Source organism: Hylobates moloch, unplaced genomic scaffold (genome assembly GCF_009828535.3).
Source record: "Hylobates moloch isolate HMO894 unplaced genomic scaffold, HMol_V3 SCAFFOLD_3, whole genome shotgun sequence".
NCBI lineage: Eukaryota > Metazoa > Chordata > Mammalia > Primates > Hylobatidae > Hylobates > Hylobates moloch.
In genome coordinates, this window is record NW_026652278.1 from 37,070,541 (window position 1) to 37,087,236 (window position 16,696).

Consider the following 16,696-nt stretch of genomic DNA (forward strand, 5'->3'; position numbering starts at 1 on the left):
GGAAATGAGAAGGGGTGGACAGGGCAGGTTTCCAGTGGGAATATAATTTACGTGCCTTATCATTACCATCATCCTTATGTACCAGTCCATTGTTGCAGAAAGGTAAATCCTTTCCAAGTATGGTTTTTTTGTTATTGTTGTTGTTGTTATACTTCAAGTTCTAGGGTACATGTGCACAACGTGCAGGTTTTTTACATAGGTATACATGTGCTATGTTTTTCTGTGTTTATATCTAAGAGACCTCTTCCCTTCCCATGAGCTGGCCCAGAACTCTTGGGCATAGCAGACAATGGGTTTATATTCAATACGGCAGAATCCCAGTTCATGGGGGCTCGCATTGTTTGGTTCCCTGAAGCCTCCAGGCACTTCCTGAGCATCTCCCCTCCAGGGGGCTGGTGGTGTGGAGACGTTCCTGGGTGGAGGCCTCATCTTCCTTTTCCTCTGCCTCTCTGTCCACTCCTCTGTCTCCTTCATGTCACTCTTTCACAAGTGGACATTGAAGCTTTCCTTCAGTTCCTTCTCTATGCAGTCTGTGTCTCCAGTTCCATGTTTCCAGCCACCAGTTGGCTTTGTCCCCCTGAGGTGCCCCAGGCTCGCAGCATGTCTAACAACAAACCATCCCTCAAGGCCGCTTTCCTTTCCCAACAGCCTCTCTGTGCTCATCACATTGTCTTCTCCTGGAGAGGGAGATCGGACCTCAGAGTCTCTTTGACCTTCTCCCGTGCTTCCGCACACCCAGCCAGCGGTGTGTCCTGCTTGCTCCTGCTCTGCGGCATTTGTCCTCTTGCATCTGCTCCTGTCTCTCCATTCCCCCAGCCACGTCTGCATGTCAGCTTCTGTTGCCTGTGTCTGGCATACTCCATAGTCTCCAAGAAGGTCTGCTGGCCTCTGTTCCTTCTTCTCTAGTTCACTAGAACCTTAAAGCCATGACAAGCTCACAATGTTCAGTGTTTCCCTGCTACCTCCTGGACACAGCTCAGTCTCTTCAACCTGCAGCTGCAGACCAACCCCCCTTTCCAGTTTGGCCTCCTGTGACTCCCCCACATGAACCTTCTGCTCCAGCCAGATCGTCTGGACATTTTCCCTAGAATGCCCAGGCACTTAACTTCGGGGTTATTGTTAATTGACTAAAATAGCAACAATCTTGACCCTTACATATCTATTCAACATTTATTGAATGACTACAATGGACCAGATGGCAGGATTATGGAAAGGTACAAGACCTGGTCTCTCGACCTTGAAGAGCTCACAGTATCTCGAAGAGGCAAGGCACAAGAGTGTGCACACACGATGGGGCAGCATAGCCCAAGTGCTGGATGGTTGGTATATCTGGGGAGGCTTCAGGGAGAAAGTGGGCCTTGATCCAGACTCGTGGAGAGGAACCAACATCCCTGAAGGTCAGGGGAGTGATGTGAGAACACAGTCTCAGAGACAGGAATACCTGTGGGGTATTTGTGAGCTGGGCTAAGAGGCATACATGAGCGGGGCCATATAGAACAGAGCTGGGAACCAGAGGGGAGGAAAGACACTTTCTTGTGGAAGAGATATCTGCTTTTCAGGCACAGATTCTGTGAGTATTTGGATTTCTCTGGGGGCTGACTGTGAATGCGCTGAGCCTCATTTTCATGTTGTAAATGTGACTGCAATGTGATATACCCTGCAAACAGCATACAATCTGAAAGGAACTCTCATGTCCAGAGGGTATCATCCTCTTGTACACTTAAACAATAAACCAAATTTTTTTCCAGGAAAATCTTAAACGGCTAAGAGACAGCATCACCCGAAGACAGAGAGAGAAGCAAAAATCAGGAAAGCAGACAGGTATGTGGCTTCCCAGGGTGCTGCATTGTGTGGGACATTGCTGTCATCTGTTGTCTTTGACTCTCCTTTTGGCTATGGCCTGAGTGGGCAGACCACTTGCCCAGCACTCATCACACTGTTTACAGATCTGGGTCCCCCACTAGACTGTAAAGGCCTTTTGGACAATGGTTATATCTTATTTATTCTGTAAACAATCTGGTACCTCGTACATAAGACATGCTCAGAAGTGAATAAGTGGATTCAACTCTGCATCCTTCCACCTTTTCACTCAAATAGGATGGTGATACTTCCTCTGCAGACACCTGACTCTCCCCTTGGCAATTAGGAGGACATATGTTTTTTAAGCAGAGAAAGGAGAAAATCTCATTTACACAGTGTGTCTGTTTCTGATTCTGGTGAGCAATGGCGTCATCTGCATCCACACCATACAGTGCTTCAGAAGCCCATGCCCCAGGTGTAGCAGGGCTTCCACAGTGCAATAGCAGGGCCACAAATTCCAGTGGTGTGCACTACGGACTGGGCCCCCGCTCCCCTTAAGCCTACCCCCGTGCCAGCCATGTGGCATCACCACCCTTGAGCAAGAAGTTGGCGTTTACCCATAATGCATCTTCCCACAGAGAGCCTCTGGCATAGTGGTCCTCTGTGATTAACCGAGGCCAGCCTTATAGCAAGACGAGCATGCAGGAGAAGGCTTTCAGAGGCACTCAGATCTTGAATGGAGCCCTATTACATGAAGAACCAAGTTAAAATCTAGCCCTGTTTGTGCACAGCTTCCACAGTCTCTCTCCAGCTGCCATCAACTGCCTGACTTCCCATGAATGTAGCTGGGCTGGTAACACCCTGGTCTCCAAAGGGGACATTCTCTCCTGCCATGGGCCCCTTGCTCATGCCATGCCTCTTCCTTCTCACCTGTATGAAAACTACTGGGCTGCAAGACCCAGCCCTGGCAGCCCCTTCTCAGTAACACCTTCCTGGACCACTCTAGGCCATGGTATTTCTTCCTCATTCAAGCATATGTGGGACCTCCCACCCCTTCCATTCATCTGGCACTTCTCTTTTTCTGTCTCTGGTTGCTATCACCTCATTCCTTCATCCAAGCCATCAGCAGTCCACAGATGTTCTGCCTCCAAAGCGCATCCTAAATCTGGTCATTTCTAACCATCTCCTATGGCACTGCTGCAGCCAAGCCACATCATCTCTTGCCTAAACTAAGGGAGTAGCCACTCAGTCATCTCCCCATGTTCACTCTTGCCCCTTTATAGTTAACCCATTGTAGCCAATGATGTTTAAAAAATTTAAAAGTCAGATAATGCCATGCCCTTGATCAAAGCCTTCCAGGGGCTCCTGTCCCACTCAGGGTAAAATCACATTCCTGCTCACAGCCTACAAGGCCCTATGTGATCTGACCCCTGAGCTCATCCTCCATTCTCCCCTAAACGCTGTGCCGCAGTCCCTGGGCTCCTTTTTATTGCTCTAACAAGCCAAGAGCATTTCTCCCTCAGGGCCTGTGCACTTGCCATTCCCCTGCCTTTCCCCATATCTTCACCTTCAGGCCCTTTTCATCCTTCAGAGTTCAGTGTGGCATCTCCTCGTCAGAGGCCTTCTCTGCCATTCTCTCCAGAGTAGGCCTCCACAACTCACTTTCTGTTCCCTGGCGTCCTCTCTTTTCACATATCACAAACTGGAATCATCTTTGGTTTCTGTTCTCAAGGTTATGGTCCAACACCCCATCTCCCTTCCACTAGAAGCTCCACATGGGCAAAAACTTGTGTACTGTGTGCTCCCTGGAGTCCCCAGTGTGCAGAACAGTACAGTGATGGAGTTCTAGAAGGCTTTGTTGGAATGGTCGGTTTCAGGAAACTGTTTGGTGACACCACTCATTCATTCCACACTTAACAAGCACCAGGCACCCTGCCAAATACAGAGACCTATGAGACACTAGCTTCACCATCTGGTAGCTAATGAGTCAGTTATCTTTGTATTCACACAGGTCTGGCTTTCCCTACTAGGGTCTGTTCCACCATGCCTAACACAGTGTTTTGAAGGTAGTACTAACCTAGTGAATGTTAATGATTTTGGGAGAAGAGGGGTTAAGAGGTTTTAACCATCGCAGAAGGTCAGACAGGTCATCCTATGTCTTCTGCTTGGATGTCTGGATTTTAAATTTATGCTGCCGGTACCTGAGTTCACACTTGTCTGTCCTCCTGGTTGAGAGGAAGAGAAAGGAGAGAAGGCAGAAAAGCTGTTTCGAGATCTGCACAGTCATCCTAGGGTCAGATAATAGGGGTCTCAGTGATAAAAGAGCTGAGATGCTTTTTAAAACTAGAGTCCATGAGCCCAAAGATAGAAACCTTGATGGAATGAGACATTTCAGGTTTTTAAATACAGACAGCATCAAGAAACCTGTGATTTGGCGGTGCAACCAGTGTTTGAAGGCCCAGGAGTCCTAGTGTTGGAGTCACGTGTGCTCAGCCGTCTGGGCTCAAGACCTGAGCCTTCTGGGTCTCATCACATCCTGACCACTCATCTGGGCTCCACCTGGTGCCACTGGAGGTACTGAAGCAGGACAGATGCACATGCAGAGGAGTAGAGGGGTACAGGGATAGACTCTGGGGCCAGCGAGGTTGGGGTCAAATTACTGCTCACTGCTTACCCCTCACTAGCTGGGAGCTGTGGGCAAGATATGTCACCTTCCTGAGCCTCAGTCCTCCTTTGCAAAATGGTAAAAGTGAAAGTGCCCACCGCATTAGGGAGCATTGAATGAGTTAGGGTATAACCAGTGCCTAGCACAGTGCCTGGCACATGGGAGTACTCCTAAAAGTGTCCACACTCGTGATTACACAGAGGCCCACACACCAGCTGAGGTCCTCTCAGGCAGGGCCATCCAAAATGAACCACAAGTTCTGAAACATTATGCAAGGTTCACCCAAGGCTGTTCAGGCTCTGAACAAGTGATTTATACCCACCAGTAGCTATGGTTTAAATTAGAGTGGTCAATGTCTACATTTTTCCAAAAGAGCATGGCTTAGTTTGCCCATCTCCAGCCCCTATCCGCCACTCCCCAAGAAGTAGACCCTCTGACAAAGATATTTTGGGGAGAGGAGTGTTAAGTGTTTGTACTTCTTGTATCAGGGGCTTTAATCAATGTCATAACTATTGAGAGATTAAACTGTATATAATTTGATACCAAACAAGAATGACCGGGGACGGCAAGCAATCTATATGGGAGAACGTTCTGCCTGTCAGCCCCAAGGGCCTCCTTGTTTGTGGTGTTTAGTGTAATAAAATATACATAGCATAAAATTTACCATTTGAACCATTTTTAAGTGCATAATTCAGGCTGGGTGCAGTGGCACCCAGGATTACCCAAAGTGTAATCCCGGCACTTTGGGAGGCCGAAGTGGGAGGATCACTTGAGGCCAGGGGTTCGAGAGCAGCCTGGCCAACATGGCAAAACCTTGTCTCTACCAAAAATACAAAAATTAAACTGGGTGTAGTGGCAAGTGCCTCTAGTCCCAGCTACTCAGGAGGCTAAGGCAGGAGAATCGCTCGAACCTGGGAGGCGGAGATTGCAGTGAGCCAAGATCGCACCACTGCACTCCAGCCTGGGCGACAGTGAGAGACTCTGTCTCAAAAAAAAAAAAAAAAAAAAAGAATAGAATTCAGTGGCATAAAGAAGACATTAACAGTGTTGTGCCAGCACTACCACTTCCATTTCTAGAACTTTTCTCCCCTGATAAGGATTTGAAAGCAAATAGCTGGTGTGGGAGGTGATCCCAGGAAATGTGGTAGGGGATGGAGAAGTGAGACAGGGAGGAGTCAGTGGAGAACACCCACCTGAGCAAGGATACAGCTGGGACATTTATACACCAGCCCCCATCAGCCGTTGGTGGAGGCCTGCTTGGGGAGAGGCACTTATTATTCTGCTATGAGAAACAGCCTCAGGCAATTGGAAGTTGGACCCTGTACTGCATGCTGAGGTTAAAGGGCAGCATTTGCCAAAGAGAGGGCATCATTTATGGTTGAGTAAATATGACATATTATTGACACACGATAACATTAATCTATAGGAAAATTAGAGTTGATGAATAATGTTTGTGCTTAAAGGATCTTTTCTAAGAATATAACCCATTCTAAACACAATGACTGACTCTTCATTTGAGAACTTTGTTTGCCTTAGGGAAAAAATATTAATCTTTAATTTGGGTTAGAATGCCAAAGAGAATTAAAAATTAAGACTGTTCTTAATAACTTGCCTGTTTTTCTCCAACCCCAGGGGTTTGTTTGCTCTTACTGGGCTGGTACAGAGCGTTGATGGCGTAGGAAATTAGAGAAGGGCTGGTGAGAGCCATGGCCTCACAGAGAAGATAATCAATATTTGTGTTCTGGGTGTGTCCTGTGGAGCAGGACATAGAGGAGCTAACCGGGTCCCAGGAAACTTGGGTTCTGATTCCTGCTTTGTCACTGAATCACTTTATGATCCAATTCCTTTAACCACTCTGTGCCTCAGTTTCCTCACTGGGGGCTATAACCTGACTTACCTACTTAATGGAGAAGTCATGAAGTTTAAAGGAGGTATAATAATGCATATAAATGCACTTTGGGAAAACACTATGCAATATAATCATGATAACTATTCCTAGCATTGTACCTTTATTCCAAGAATATCAGGATTTTATAAACATTCAGACTGGTTCTACCTGATTTTTTGAACTTTTGACTCCCTATTTTTTCCTGTGTATTTTACTTTCCTTCTTTATAGAACTAGCTGAGGTTAAAAAATTGCCTCCTTGAAGTTAATTAAGCAGACCGGAATCTCCCTTTTAAAAAAGTGATTTTTGGGCCGGGCGCGGTGGCTCACGCTTCTAATCCCAGCACTTTGGGAGGCCAAGGCAGGCGGATCACAAGGTCAGGAGATCGAGACCATGGTGAAACCCCGTCTCTACTAAAAATACAAAAAATTAGCCGGGCGTGGTGGCGAGCACCTGTAGTCCCAGCTACTCGGAGAGGCTGAGGCAGGAGAATGGCGTGAACCCGGGAGGCGGAGCTTACAGTGAGCCGAGATTGTGCCACTGCACTCCAGCCTGGGCGACAGAGCAAGACTCCGTCTCAAAAAAAAAAAAAAAAAAAGTGATTTTTGGCTGGGTGTGGTGGCGCATGCCTGTAATCCCAGCAGTTTGGGAGGCTGAGGTGGGTGGATCATGAGGTCAAGAGATTGAGACCATCCTGGCCAACATGGTGAAACCCGTCTCTACTAAAAATGCAAAAATGAGTTGGGCGTGGCGGTGTGTGCCTGTAGTCCCAGCTACTCGGGAGGCTGAGGCAGGAGAATTGCTTGAACCCAGGAGGCAGAGGTTGAAGTGAGCCAAGATGGCGCCACTGCACTCGAGCCTGGCGACACAGCGAGCTTCCGTCACGTGAGCCACCGCGCCCGGCCTTCAAACAAACAATGATTTTTAAAAATCTAAGTCAGAGCAGGAAGGAACAAAAAAAAGACTGACACTCGTTTGGTCTCTAAGATACTGTGGGTGCCACCCATGTGAGGGTGCCACCCATGTGAGAGTGCCCCTGGCTATCTTTTGCCCAAGTAGCTCCAAGCTGGGGTGGGTGCTTCCACGGCATGGTTGTAGCCAAGAGAGCCCTAGCATGTGAAAAGGACCTGGATTACACAAAACCCTAGGAAGCTGGTTGGACACTTGGACCATACACTACACCTGGAGCTGGAGTCTCCAGATGAGGAAGGCTCGTGCCTATGCAAGCCAACAATCCACTCTGATCATTCTCTGTGCAGAATGTTCTGGGGGACTTGGTGTGCCCTGTTCTCTCGCTGCTCCTTCATCCTGTCCCAGTTTATCCATTCACCCCACCAGATTTCTGGCTTTGGTAGGTGGAGCCACCTCTGCCCCTGGACTCTCTGAACTTCCTGCCACGCCTGTCCCCTAGAAGGGTAGAGGTGGAGGAGGAAGTGGTACCAGAAGATAAAAGCACACGTCCCCAAAGCTAACACCTCTTCTACCCAAGTTTGTACAGCCACCGCTGTATAAACCCTGCCCCTGGGCTTGAGAAGGTCCCAGGCCGGGGGAGTCTTGAGGCAGGAGCACATCTTGCCTTCAGGAGGAAGTTGGTGCTGCTGCCCCCAGACTTTTTTTCTACTCATCAGAGTTGCTGTTTTCTGCTCCTAGAACCCAGCATTGGAAACGTAGGGAGGAATGGAGACAACTCTCGGGCAGGGCTAAGCCAGTAAGGAGGTCAGGTCAGTGCTTTGTTCAACAAAGACATCAGCTCTCTTTACCTCATGGGCCTTGCAAGTCACAAAATCTTTCATAGGCCTGAAGGACCTCCTTTCATTAGCTTTCTGGGTCATTACTGTGCTTGTGGGCCACCCAGCCCACACCCACCCACCCACTATCCATTCCTTATGCAGAGACCAACAGGCTATACAAGCAGAGGTTAAGAGCCTGGACTCTGGAGCCTGGGTTCAAATCCCAGCTCTGCCACTTACCAGCTATTTGACAGGACATGCTACATCACTTCTCTGTACCTTAGTTTCTGCTGGCATTGATGATAATAATATTTATTTCTTGGGTGTTGTGGGGGTTAAATGAATGAAAAATACCATAGCTCTCAGAACTCTGCTTGGTGCATAGGGCAGCCTGTTATTACAGTCAAGGATGCACATACCCCTCCTCAGATAAGGGGAGTGATTCAGAGAGGAGAACTGTCTTGCTGGAGTTCCACAGCTGCTAAGTGGCAGGGCTGAGAGCCCAAACCTTTCTCTCATGGTTTGTTCTTTCCACTCCCTGATGCAGAAGCGCTTCTCTGTCCCTTTCTCACATTATTCTATTTCTCTCTTCAGTCTCTCAGTGACAGCCACACAGGATTCAGTAGTTTCAGTGCTGAAGGGGAGGGGGCCACCAACCCAGGGCCCCTCCCTCTCCCATTGTCTTTTCCCTTCCCCTTCCCCTTCCCCTGCAGGCTCCTGAGAGAGGCAGGTGGAGGGAAGCCGCTGAGCAGCTTGGCAGGTGACAGTCTGGTGTCTTGACAGCTTATCCCTCTTTCCTCCAATTCCAGACTTGGAGATCACGGTCCCAATTCGGCACTCACAGCACCTGCCTGCGAAAGTGGAGTTTGGAGTCTATGAGAGTGGCCCCAGGAAAAGTGTCATTCCCCCCAGGACGGAGCTGAGACGAGGAGACTGGAAAACAGACAGCACCTCCAGCACAGCAAGTGAGCAGCTGGGGGTACGGGGGTGGGGTCTTCTCGACTGGGCTCCAGCTGGCACCCTTGGACCTTAGGAAACATCCTCTTAAGAGCCCAGGAGATCTCCAGTGGGGACTGGTTTGGGTTTGAGAGGTGTAAAAGGTGGGGCCGAGTTACTGTTTGACTATGAGGTTTGCTTTGTATCCCATGAAGCCCAGTTACGTGATAATTATTACTCCAGCCCTTTTCTAAATATCAAAACCTAATACTAATAGTTAACATTTATTGAGCATTTACTATATTCTAAGCCTCTTTATAGATTATCTAATTTAATTCTCACTGAAGCTCTACGAAATAGGGACTGTCATCTTTGTTTACTGAGGAGGAAGCAAGAGGCTTAGTGCTCTGGCCTAGGTTAAATAGCTAATGGTGTCTCTTAGCCACCATTCTTTGCTGATTCCTCAACTATGATAAAGCAAAGGAAAGGGCACAGAGTCAGAAATATCAGAAAACAATGGACTCAGGTAAAATAAAAAGAAAGAAGAAAAAAAGAAAATAATGAACTCAAATTTGAACATTCCAACTTTACAGGCAGGTTGAGGATCTAATTAGGAAATGTCTTCCTTTTGGCTGGAAAGCTTCAATAGTCATCTGATTGCACAGACAATACAGCCTGATGCACCAGGCAGGAGCTGAGGGCTTTGTTCCCGTATCCAGGGCAGTGTTAGCTGACTCCAGACACATTGGCTTCACAGCCACATAGATTGAGTGAGTTCTCTTCTTTCATACATTTCAGTGCTAACAAAACAGGTAGGAAAGCAATAAAAGAGCCAGAGAGCAGCTGAATTTCAGGACTCGTATCTCCTTAAATGTCGGGCAGAGAACCCCATAACGCATGTTGGAGCAGGAAGGTTATCTAACCCTAGGGTTCTTAATCTTTTCTGCATCACAAAGCCCCTTGAGGATCTGATACATACTTTGGCTGTGTCCCCCAGACACATGCACAGGTGTATGCATGTGTCTGTGTGCACACACACACAATTTTGCCCACCCATGGACTTAGGTCAAGAACCTCTGAGCTAGTTTTCCTTCATCCTTTATAGATGGGGTATTTGTGACCCAGAATGAGAGAGAATTTTGCCCAAGGTTACATATCCAGTGAATGGCAAAGGTGCGAGTAGATCCTAGCTCCTTTCTCTTTCCGGTGAATGTCTCTGCCATCGTTACCTGTCAAAACAGACCCACAGCCTATCACATGACTGCCTGGGAAGTCTAGTCTGGACAGAGGAGAAAACTTCCTCTTACATAATGGGGGTGATTTGTATGCAAAGCCCACCGGGGGCAATTTGAGAATTCTGACAAGTTCAGAAATGGGAGAGATGTCCTCAGGGATCACAGATGGCAGAAGGAGCAAGGGACAGGTGGCTATCTCTGTCTCTCAGACCTGTGGCGGAGGAGAGGAGAAGTGGTAGAACCCTCTCAGGGTGAGAACAGTGCATCCCAGGGCGGAGGAGGAGAGTGACAGCTGGAAATTTAACAAGAGAAATGCACTAATTTCAGGTTCAGAGTAATTGAACAGATTTTGCGTATATGTTTTTTGGGGGATAGCCTGGGGTGAGGAGAAGATGGGAAGAATAAACTGTACTTTTCCCCTTGTGCAGTGGTGTAGTGCCCAGGGTTGGCTGGCTCATCTGGTTAGAAAATGTTACTAAATGACAGACCAATGGGTTTTACTCTACTTTGTGGCTGTAGTCTGCACCCGGCCCCTCTTATACAGTTTCCGTTATCTCTTGCCATGCAATAAACCATGCCAAAACGTAGTGGCTTAAAATAACCCTTATTTATGCCTTATCCTACAACTTAAACAGGACTCAGTGTGGACGGTGGTTCATCTTTCCTCTGTGGCATCGGCTGGGGTCACTCATGAGCCAGCATTCGGCAGTAAGCCCTGCTTGGGCTGGAACATCCAAGGAAACCTCTCATCCTCCGGGGCCTCTCTACACGTGGCCTTTAATTCATAGCCTTTTATGTGGCAACAAGATCTGGAGAGGGAATAGGCCTAAAGGAAAAGCTCCAGTGTGCTACTGCCCATCAAGCTTTGGCTTGCATCACACTTGCTAATGCCATATTGGCCAAAGCAGGTCACATGGCTAAGCTAGAGTGCGGCAGGGGGCAGGAGCATACAAAGGTGTGGATCCTGGGCGGGGGGTTGACTGGGGGTCACCGGTGGTTAGTCTACCATCTTGAAATGGATAATGGTATAGATAGCTGCTTCCATTAATCAAATGCTTTCTCTTTGCATGCCCTGTGCCAAGCATGTCACCATATTTTCGGGTTCATTTTATACAGCAGTGCTGTGAGTTTCTAGATAAGAAAATGGAGCAGAAAGGGTAGGCGACTTGCCCCAAGTCTCTTGGCAAGCAAGCAGGGGGTCTGGGGTTCACATCCATATCTTCCTGTGCTTTTAACTGTGGGGGTGTACTGCCTTCCAAATAGAAATAGTTCCCATGGCAGGGAGGGAGAGTGAGGATGGCCCAGCTTACCCACCAACTGCCCCTTAACCCCCTGAATCACATCTTAAAAGAAGCACTGTTTTTATGATGATGCAGCTGTCATCTCTTGGGAACCACAGAAAAACAGTTGCAGGTTAAATCTGGTTATAACTAAAAATTCAAGCGCCAGATATTAGTGTTATGTTTAAGAGAACAAAAATTTCATAACAGAAAGGCTGTTGAACCTCCTAGGTTGTCTGCCCAAGTTTCTTTTTTCTTTCTTTCTTTTTTAAAACAGACGCTAGTTTCAAGTGTAACCAAGTTTCTTAAGAATCATATTATACTTTTATATGGTCATTTTTTTCTCTCACTCATTGATCCACCAAATACTGAGGACAGCTCTGTGTATACTGAGCTAGACTGTACGCTAGAGAACCAAAGATGAAAAAGAACCAGAGCCTGTCTTCAGGCGGCTTGTACAAGGAGAGAAAGTACAAGAGGAGCATGGTGTTATATGCTTGTCCGATACTTCTCCCCTGATGGTAGAAGCCTACCAAGGGGTGGGCACTGCCCCCCTTCCCCCTGGCAAGTGTGAAGATGATGGGAGCTAGGGCCAGAGTCTCCTAACAACTGTGTAGCCTAGAGGGGATTTGGGCAAGCAAGTCATCAGCCTGGAGAGGAGGAGGGCCAGGGCCAAGGTTCAGAGCCAAACATTGGGGTTGAAAATTTAAGAATGCCAGCAGAAGGGACAGTGGGAACTGATGGTTATGAGTTTCCGGAGTCACGGAGCCGGTGCCTGTGGCAGCTTTATGACTTCTTGCTAGTAGATAACCTTCAAAAGGATTATGGCTCATCGTAAGGGAATGTGATGAACAATGAGGAATGGCATGGGGAGGCTTAGCCACAGAGGGATGGGGGCCCGTGGGCCCGAGGGGCTACTTTTAGTTGGGGGAATGTGGGGAGGTTTTGGTGGCATTTGTGCTGAGCCTTGGAGACTGAGGAGGTTTTAGACTTGTGGACAGGAGTGGGCTGGGAAGAGTAGGGAGAAAAAGACAGCCTGGTCCTTGAACAGTGTTGTGTATGGGTAACGAGTAGAAAGGGACAGGATCACATGTTCCTTTTTGTTTTTGAGACGGAGTCTCGCTCTGTCGCCCAGGCTGAAGTGCAGTGGCATGATCTCGGCTCACTGCAATCTCTGCCTCCCGGGTTCAAGCAGTTCTCTGCCTCAGTCTCCTAAGTAGCTGGAATTACAGGCACCCGTGACCACGCCCAGCTAATTTTTGTATTTTTAGTAGATACAGGGTTTCACCATCTTGGCCAGGCTGGTCTTGAACTGCTGACCTCGTGATCCACCTGCCTCAGCCTCCCAAAGTGTAGGGGTTACAGGCGTGAGCCACCTCACCCGGATCATGTTCCTTAATAAACAATTTCTGCATCCCCTAGATTATAGAAACATTTTGATGTATTATTTTATTTAAAAATCTGTCCCCAAAAAAGAATTCAAAATTATAATCTTAACCTTTTCTATTCAAGCTAACATCTAAATTAATTCGGTCAAAGTTGATACCAGAATGCAGTCAGAACTACTTTTTGACTACCTATAAACTTACATGACCAGGAGCTATTTGAAGTGGAAATTCAGCAAACCTAAGATCTTGACTATGTTGTTAGTGAGAATATTGGAAAATTAAAGTTAAGATCTCCTTGTTTTTGTTGATTAACTCTTATTTTTTCTTCTTCTCTGCTAGATCACCATGTGCTGGGGCTTATTCTAATGCTGTGCTGTCCGGTATGGTAGCCACTGGCCACATGCGGTTATTTACATTTTTAAGTTAATTACAACTAAATAAAATTTGAAATTCATTTCCTTGGTTGAACTAGCCATGTTTCCCACTTGCTACCATATTAGATACACACAGTAAAAGATGTCCTGAAAGTTCTATTGGATGGTGCCATTCTAATGATACAGGTGATAAGTTCCCAACTGAAAAGCCTCAAGTGCCTAAACTCACAGTCACAATTCTGACCATGAACATAAATTATACTTTTGAGGGCCGGGCATGGTGGCTCACACCTGTAATCCCAGCTCTTTGGGAGGCCGAGGTGGGCGGATCATGAAGTCAGGAGTTTGAGACCAGCCTGGCCAACATGATGAAACGCTGTCTCTACTAAAAATACAAAAACTAGCCAGGCATGGTGGCACGTGCCTGTAGTACCAGCTACTTGGGAGGCTGAGGCAGGAGAATCCCTTGAACCTGGGAGGCGGAGGTTGCAGTGAGCTGAGATCGTGCCACTGCACTCCAGCCTGGGTAACAGAGCAAAACTCAGTCTCAGGGGGAAAAAAAATTATACTTTTGAGTTGTGTATTTTGCATTTTGTTTTGTGTCAGAGGGTCTGGCCCCTTATTACAAGGCCTGTCTGCATGGGTGATACATACCTGTTTGCTAATTGAATTCCTAAGTAAAAAACTACAGCAACAAAGTTAGTTTGCAGATTTTAGAAATACCACTGAAGAGCTGAGAATCAGAAAACCTTTGCTGTCTTGTCCTTCAAATTGGAGCACTAATATCAAACAGGATTTTCATAGGGGTTAAGTGGCAATCACATTTTCAAAGCCCTCACTCAATGGTAGCAGTAATGCCAAAGTTAGTCATCAAAAAGTGAATAATTTCGTTTCATGCTGAAAGAAAAACTGAACTCTAATGAAATGGTATTAGGCTGGACATAGTGGCTCACACTTGTAATTCTAGCACTTTGAGAGGCTGAGGCAGGAGGAGCGCTTGAGCCCAAGAGTTGAAGACCAGCCTGCGCAACAGAGTGAGATCCTGTTGCTACAAAAAAAAAAAAAAAAAATTGGCTGGGTGTGGTGGCACATGCCTGTAGTACCAGCTACTTAGGGGGGCTAAGGCAGGAGGATCGTTTGTGTCCAGGAGTTTGAGGCTACCGTGAGCTGTGATCATGCCACTGCACTCCAGCAAGACCTTGTCTCTAAAAAAACAAAAAGTATAAGATGGCCAAAGTTGGAAGAACCCCATACTTACAGCTTATGTATTATTTATATCAATAAAACTAAATAAGTTCTAGAGTTCTCTATTTTATTTTAGCCTGAAAGAATCCTCAATCCAGCTGATTTTCTTTCTACCCTTTAGGTAGCACGAGTAACCGCTCCAGCACCCGGAGCCTCCTCAGTGTGAGCAGCGGGATGGAAGGGGACAACGAGGTGAGAGCTGGGACTCCACCCCACCTATCTTGTCCTAGGAGTCATTTCATCGCAAGAGATAGAAACCCAGGTGAAAGGAGCCAGGCGCAAAAGGTCATATATTATAGGATTCCATTTATATGAAATGCCAGAGTGTATATGTGTGTGTGTGTGTGTGTGTGTGTGTGTGTGTGTGTGTGTGTGTATTAAGTAGTATTAACTCACACAATCAGAGTCCCACAAGAGGCCACCTGCAAGCTGAGGAGCAAGGAAGCCAGTCTGAGTCCCCAAAACTGGAGAACTTGGAGTCCAATGTTTGAGGGCAGGAAGCATGCAGCATGGGAGAAAGATGTAGGCTGGGAGGCTAAGCCAGTCTCTCCTTTTCACATTTTTCTTCCTGCTTTATATTGGCTGGCAGCTGACTAGATGGTGCCCACGAAGATTAAGGGTGGGTCTGCCTTCCCCAGCCCACTGACTCAAATGTTAATCTCCTTTTGCAGCACCCTCGCAGACACATCCAGGATCAATAGTTTGCATCCTTCAATCCAATCAAGTTGACAGTCAGTATTCACCATCACACAGGGTTTCTTTTTAGGGTGATGAAAATGTTTTAAGACTAGATAGAGGTTGCACAACATTGTAAATACACTCAATGCCACTGAATTGTCCACTTTAAAATGGTTAAGTTTATGTTAACTTCACCTCAATAAATAGAAAAGAAGGAAAGAAAGGAAAGAAGGAAATAGACAGGTGGAAATCCACTCTTACTAGTGAAACCAAAAGGGGCGTCTGTGGGAAGGAGCGGGTGAGTCTCAGGGGATCCAGAGTTAGGGGCCATGCTCCGGGTCTGGATTAGGAGCTGCAGGACCTGCCAGAGGGAGCCGGGGTCACTGTTCTGTGTGTCCCAGGCCCAAAAGCTCTTTGGTGTCTGCTTCTCTGTGCACATCTGCTTTCTTTCCCCTCACACCACTGCCTTCTGCTTCTCCACAGTCCCCTGAGTCCGGTAGGCCTCCGAGCAGGGAGTAAGTTGCTGCTTTAGGTTGAGGCCCCATTTCAGGTTGGCCCAATTTGGGACATGTGTCTAGCTTGATCCAGGGACCAGTGGCTGGGACAAGCAGGAGGGGCCACATGGGTCACTGCCAACTCTGAAGCCTTCTGAGAAGAGTCCTTGGGTGGGCATTTCTAATAAGCTTCCACCTGATGCTGATGCTGACCAGCCACAGAGTACACTTTGAGTAGCAAGGAATTAGAATTCAGGCAATTAATGGTCATCGGGGCCAGATTATCTTCCTCAGTGACTTCAGGAGGAAATGGAAAGCTGCCAGGTATGGCTGGGTTGATTATCAATTTGCGAACAACCTTCAGCCCCAGCCTAAGGAGGACCAAGGGGCTTTTGGGTTATGGTTGTCCAGCTATGCTGGTTGCTGAATGTAGTTTTTGCCTTTCTTTCTCACCTTGTTTGCTGTAGGATAATGAAGTCCCTGAAGTTACCAGAAGCCGCAGTCCAGGCCCCCCACAAGTGGATGGGACACCCACCATGTCCCTCGAGAGACCCCCCAGGGTGCCTCCGAGAGCTGCCTCACAGAGGTAACATCAAAACTGATACGAAATTTTTCCCTTATCTGTGAATCCTAGGGGAGAATAGGACTTGGAAACACCTAAGATGACTAAAGGATAAGCACAGAGGCTGGGGGCGGTGGCTCACGCCTGTAATCCCAGCACTTTGGGAGGCCGAGGCGGGTGGATCACGAGGTCAGGAGATCGAGACCACAGTGAAACCCCGTCTCTACTAAAAATACAAAAAAAAAAACATTAGCCAGGTGCAGTGGTGGGCGCCTGTAGTCCCAGCTACTCAGGAGGCTGAGGCAGGAGAATGGCGTGAACCCGGGAGGCGGAGCTTGCAGTGAGCCGAGATTGCACCACTGCACTCCAGCCTGGGCGACAGAGCGAGACTCCGTCTTTAAAAAAAAAAAAAAAAAAAAAA

The 16,696-nt window shown here is 47.4% G+C and overlaps 1 protein-coding gene across 3 annotated transcripts in view; it reads left to right on the forward strand.

Moving 5' to 3' along the window:
* PIK3AP1 (phosphoinositide-3-kinase adaptor protein 1) overlaps positions 1–16,696 on the forward strand; it is a 133,541-nt gene that overhangs the window by 105,214 nt on the left and 11,631 nt on the right. For 2 of the 3 annotated variants that reach the window (XM_032135508.2, XM_032135518.2), the window contains 4 exons: positions 1,749–1,821; positions 8,893–9,048; positions 14,663–14,733; positions 16,181–16,299. In XM_032135508.2, the coding sequence (XP_031991399.1) occupies positions 1,749–1,821; positions 8,893–9,048; positions 14,663–14,733; positions 16,181–16,299 (419 nt within the window). Of the gene's footprint in view, positions 1–1,748; positions 1,822–8,892; positions 9,049–14,662; positions 14,804–16,180; positions 16,300–16,696 lie in introns of those variants that run through there. The other variant, XM_058436140.1, reaches the window with a different exon arrangement.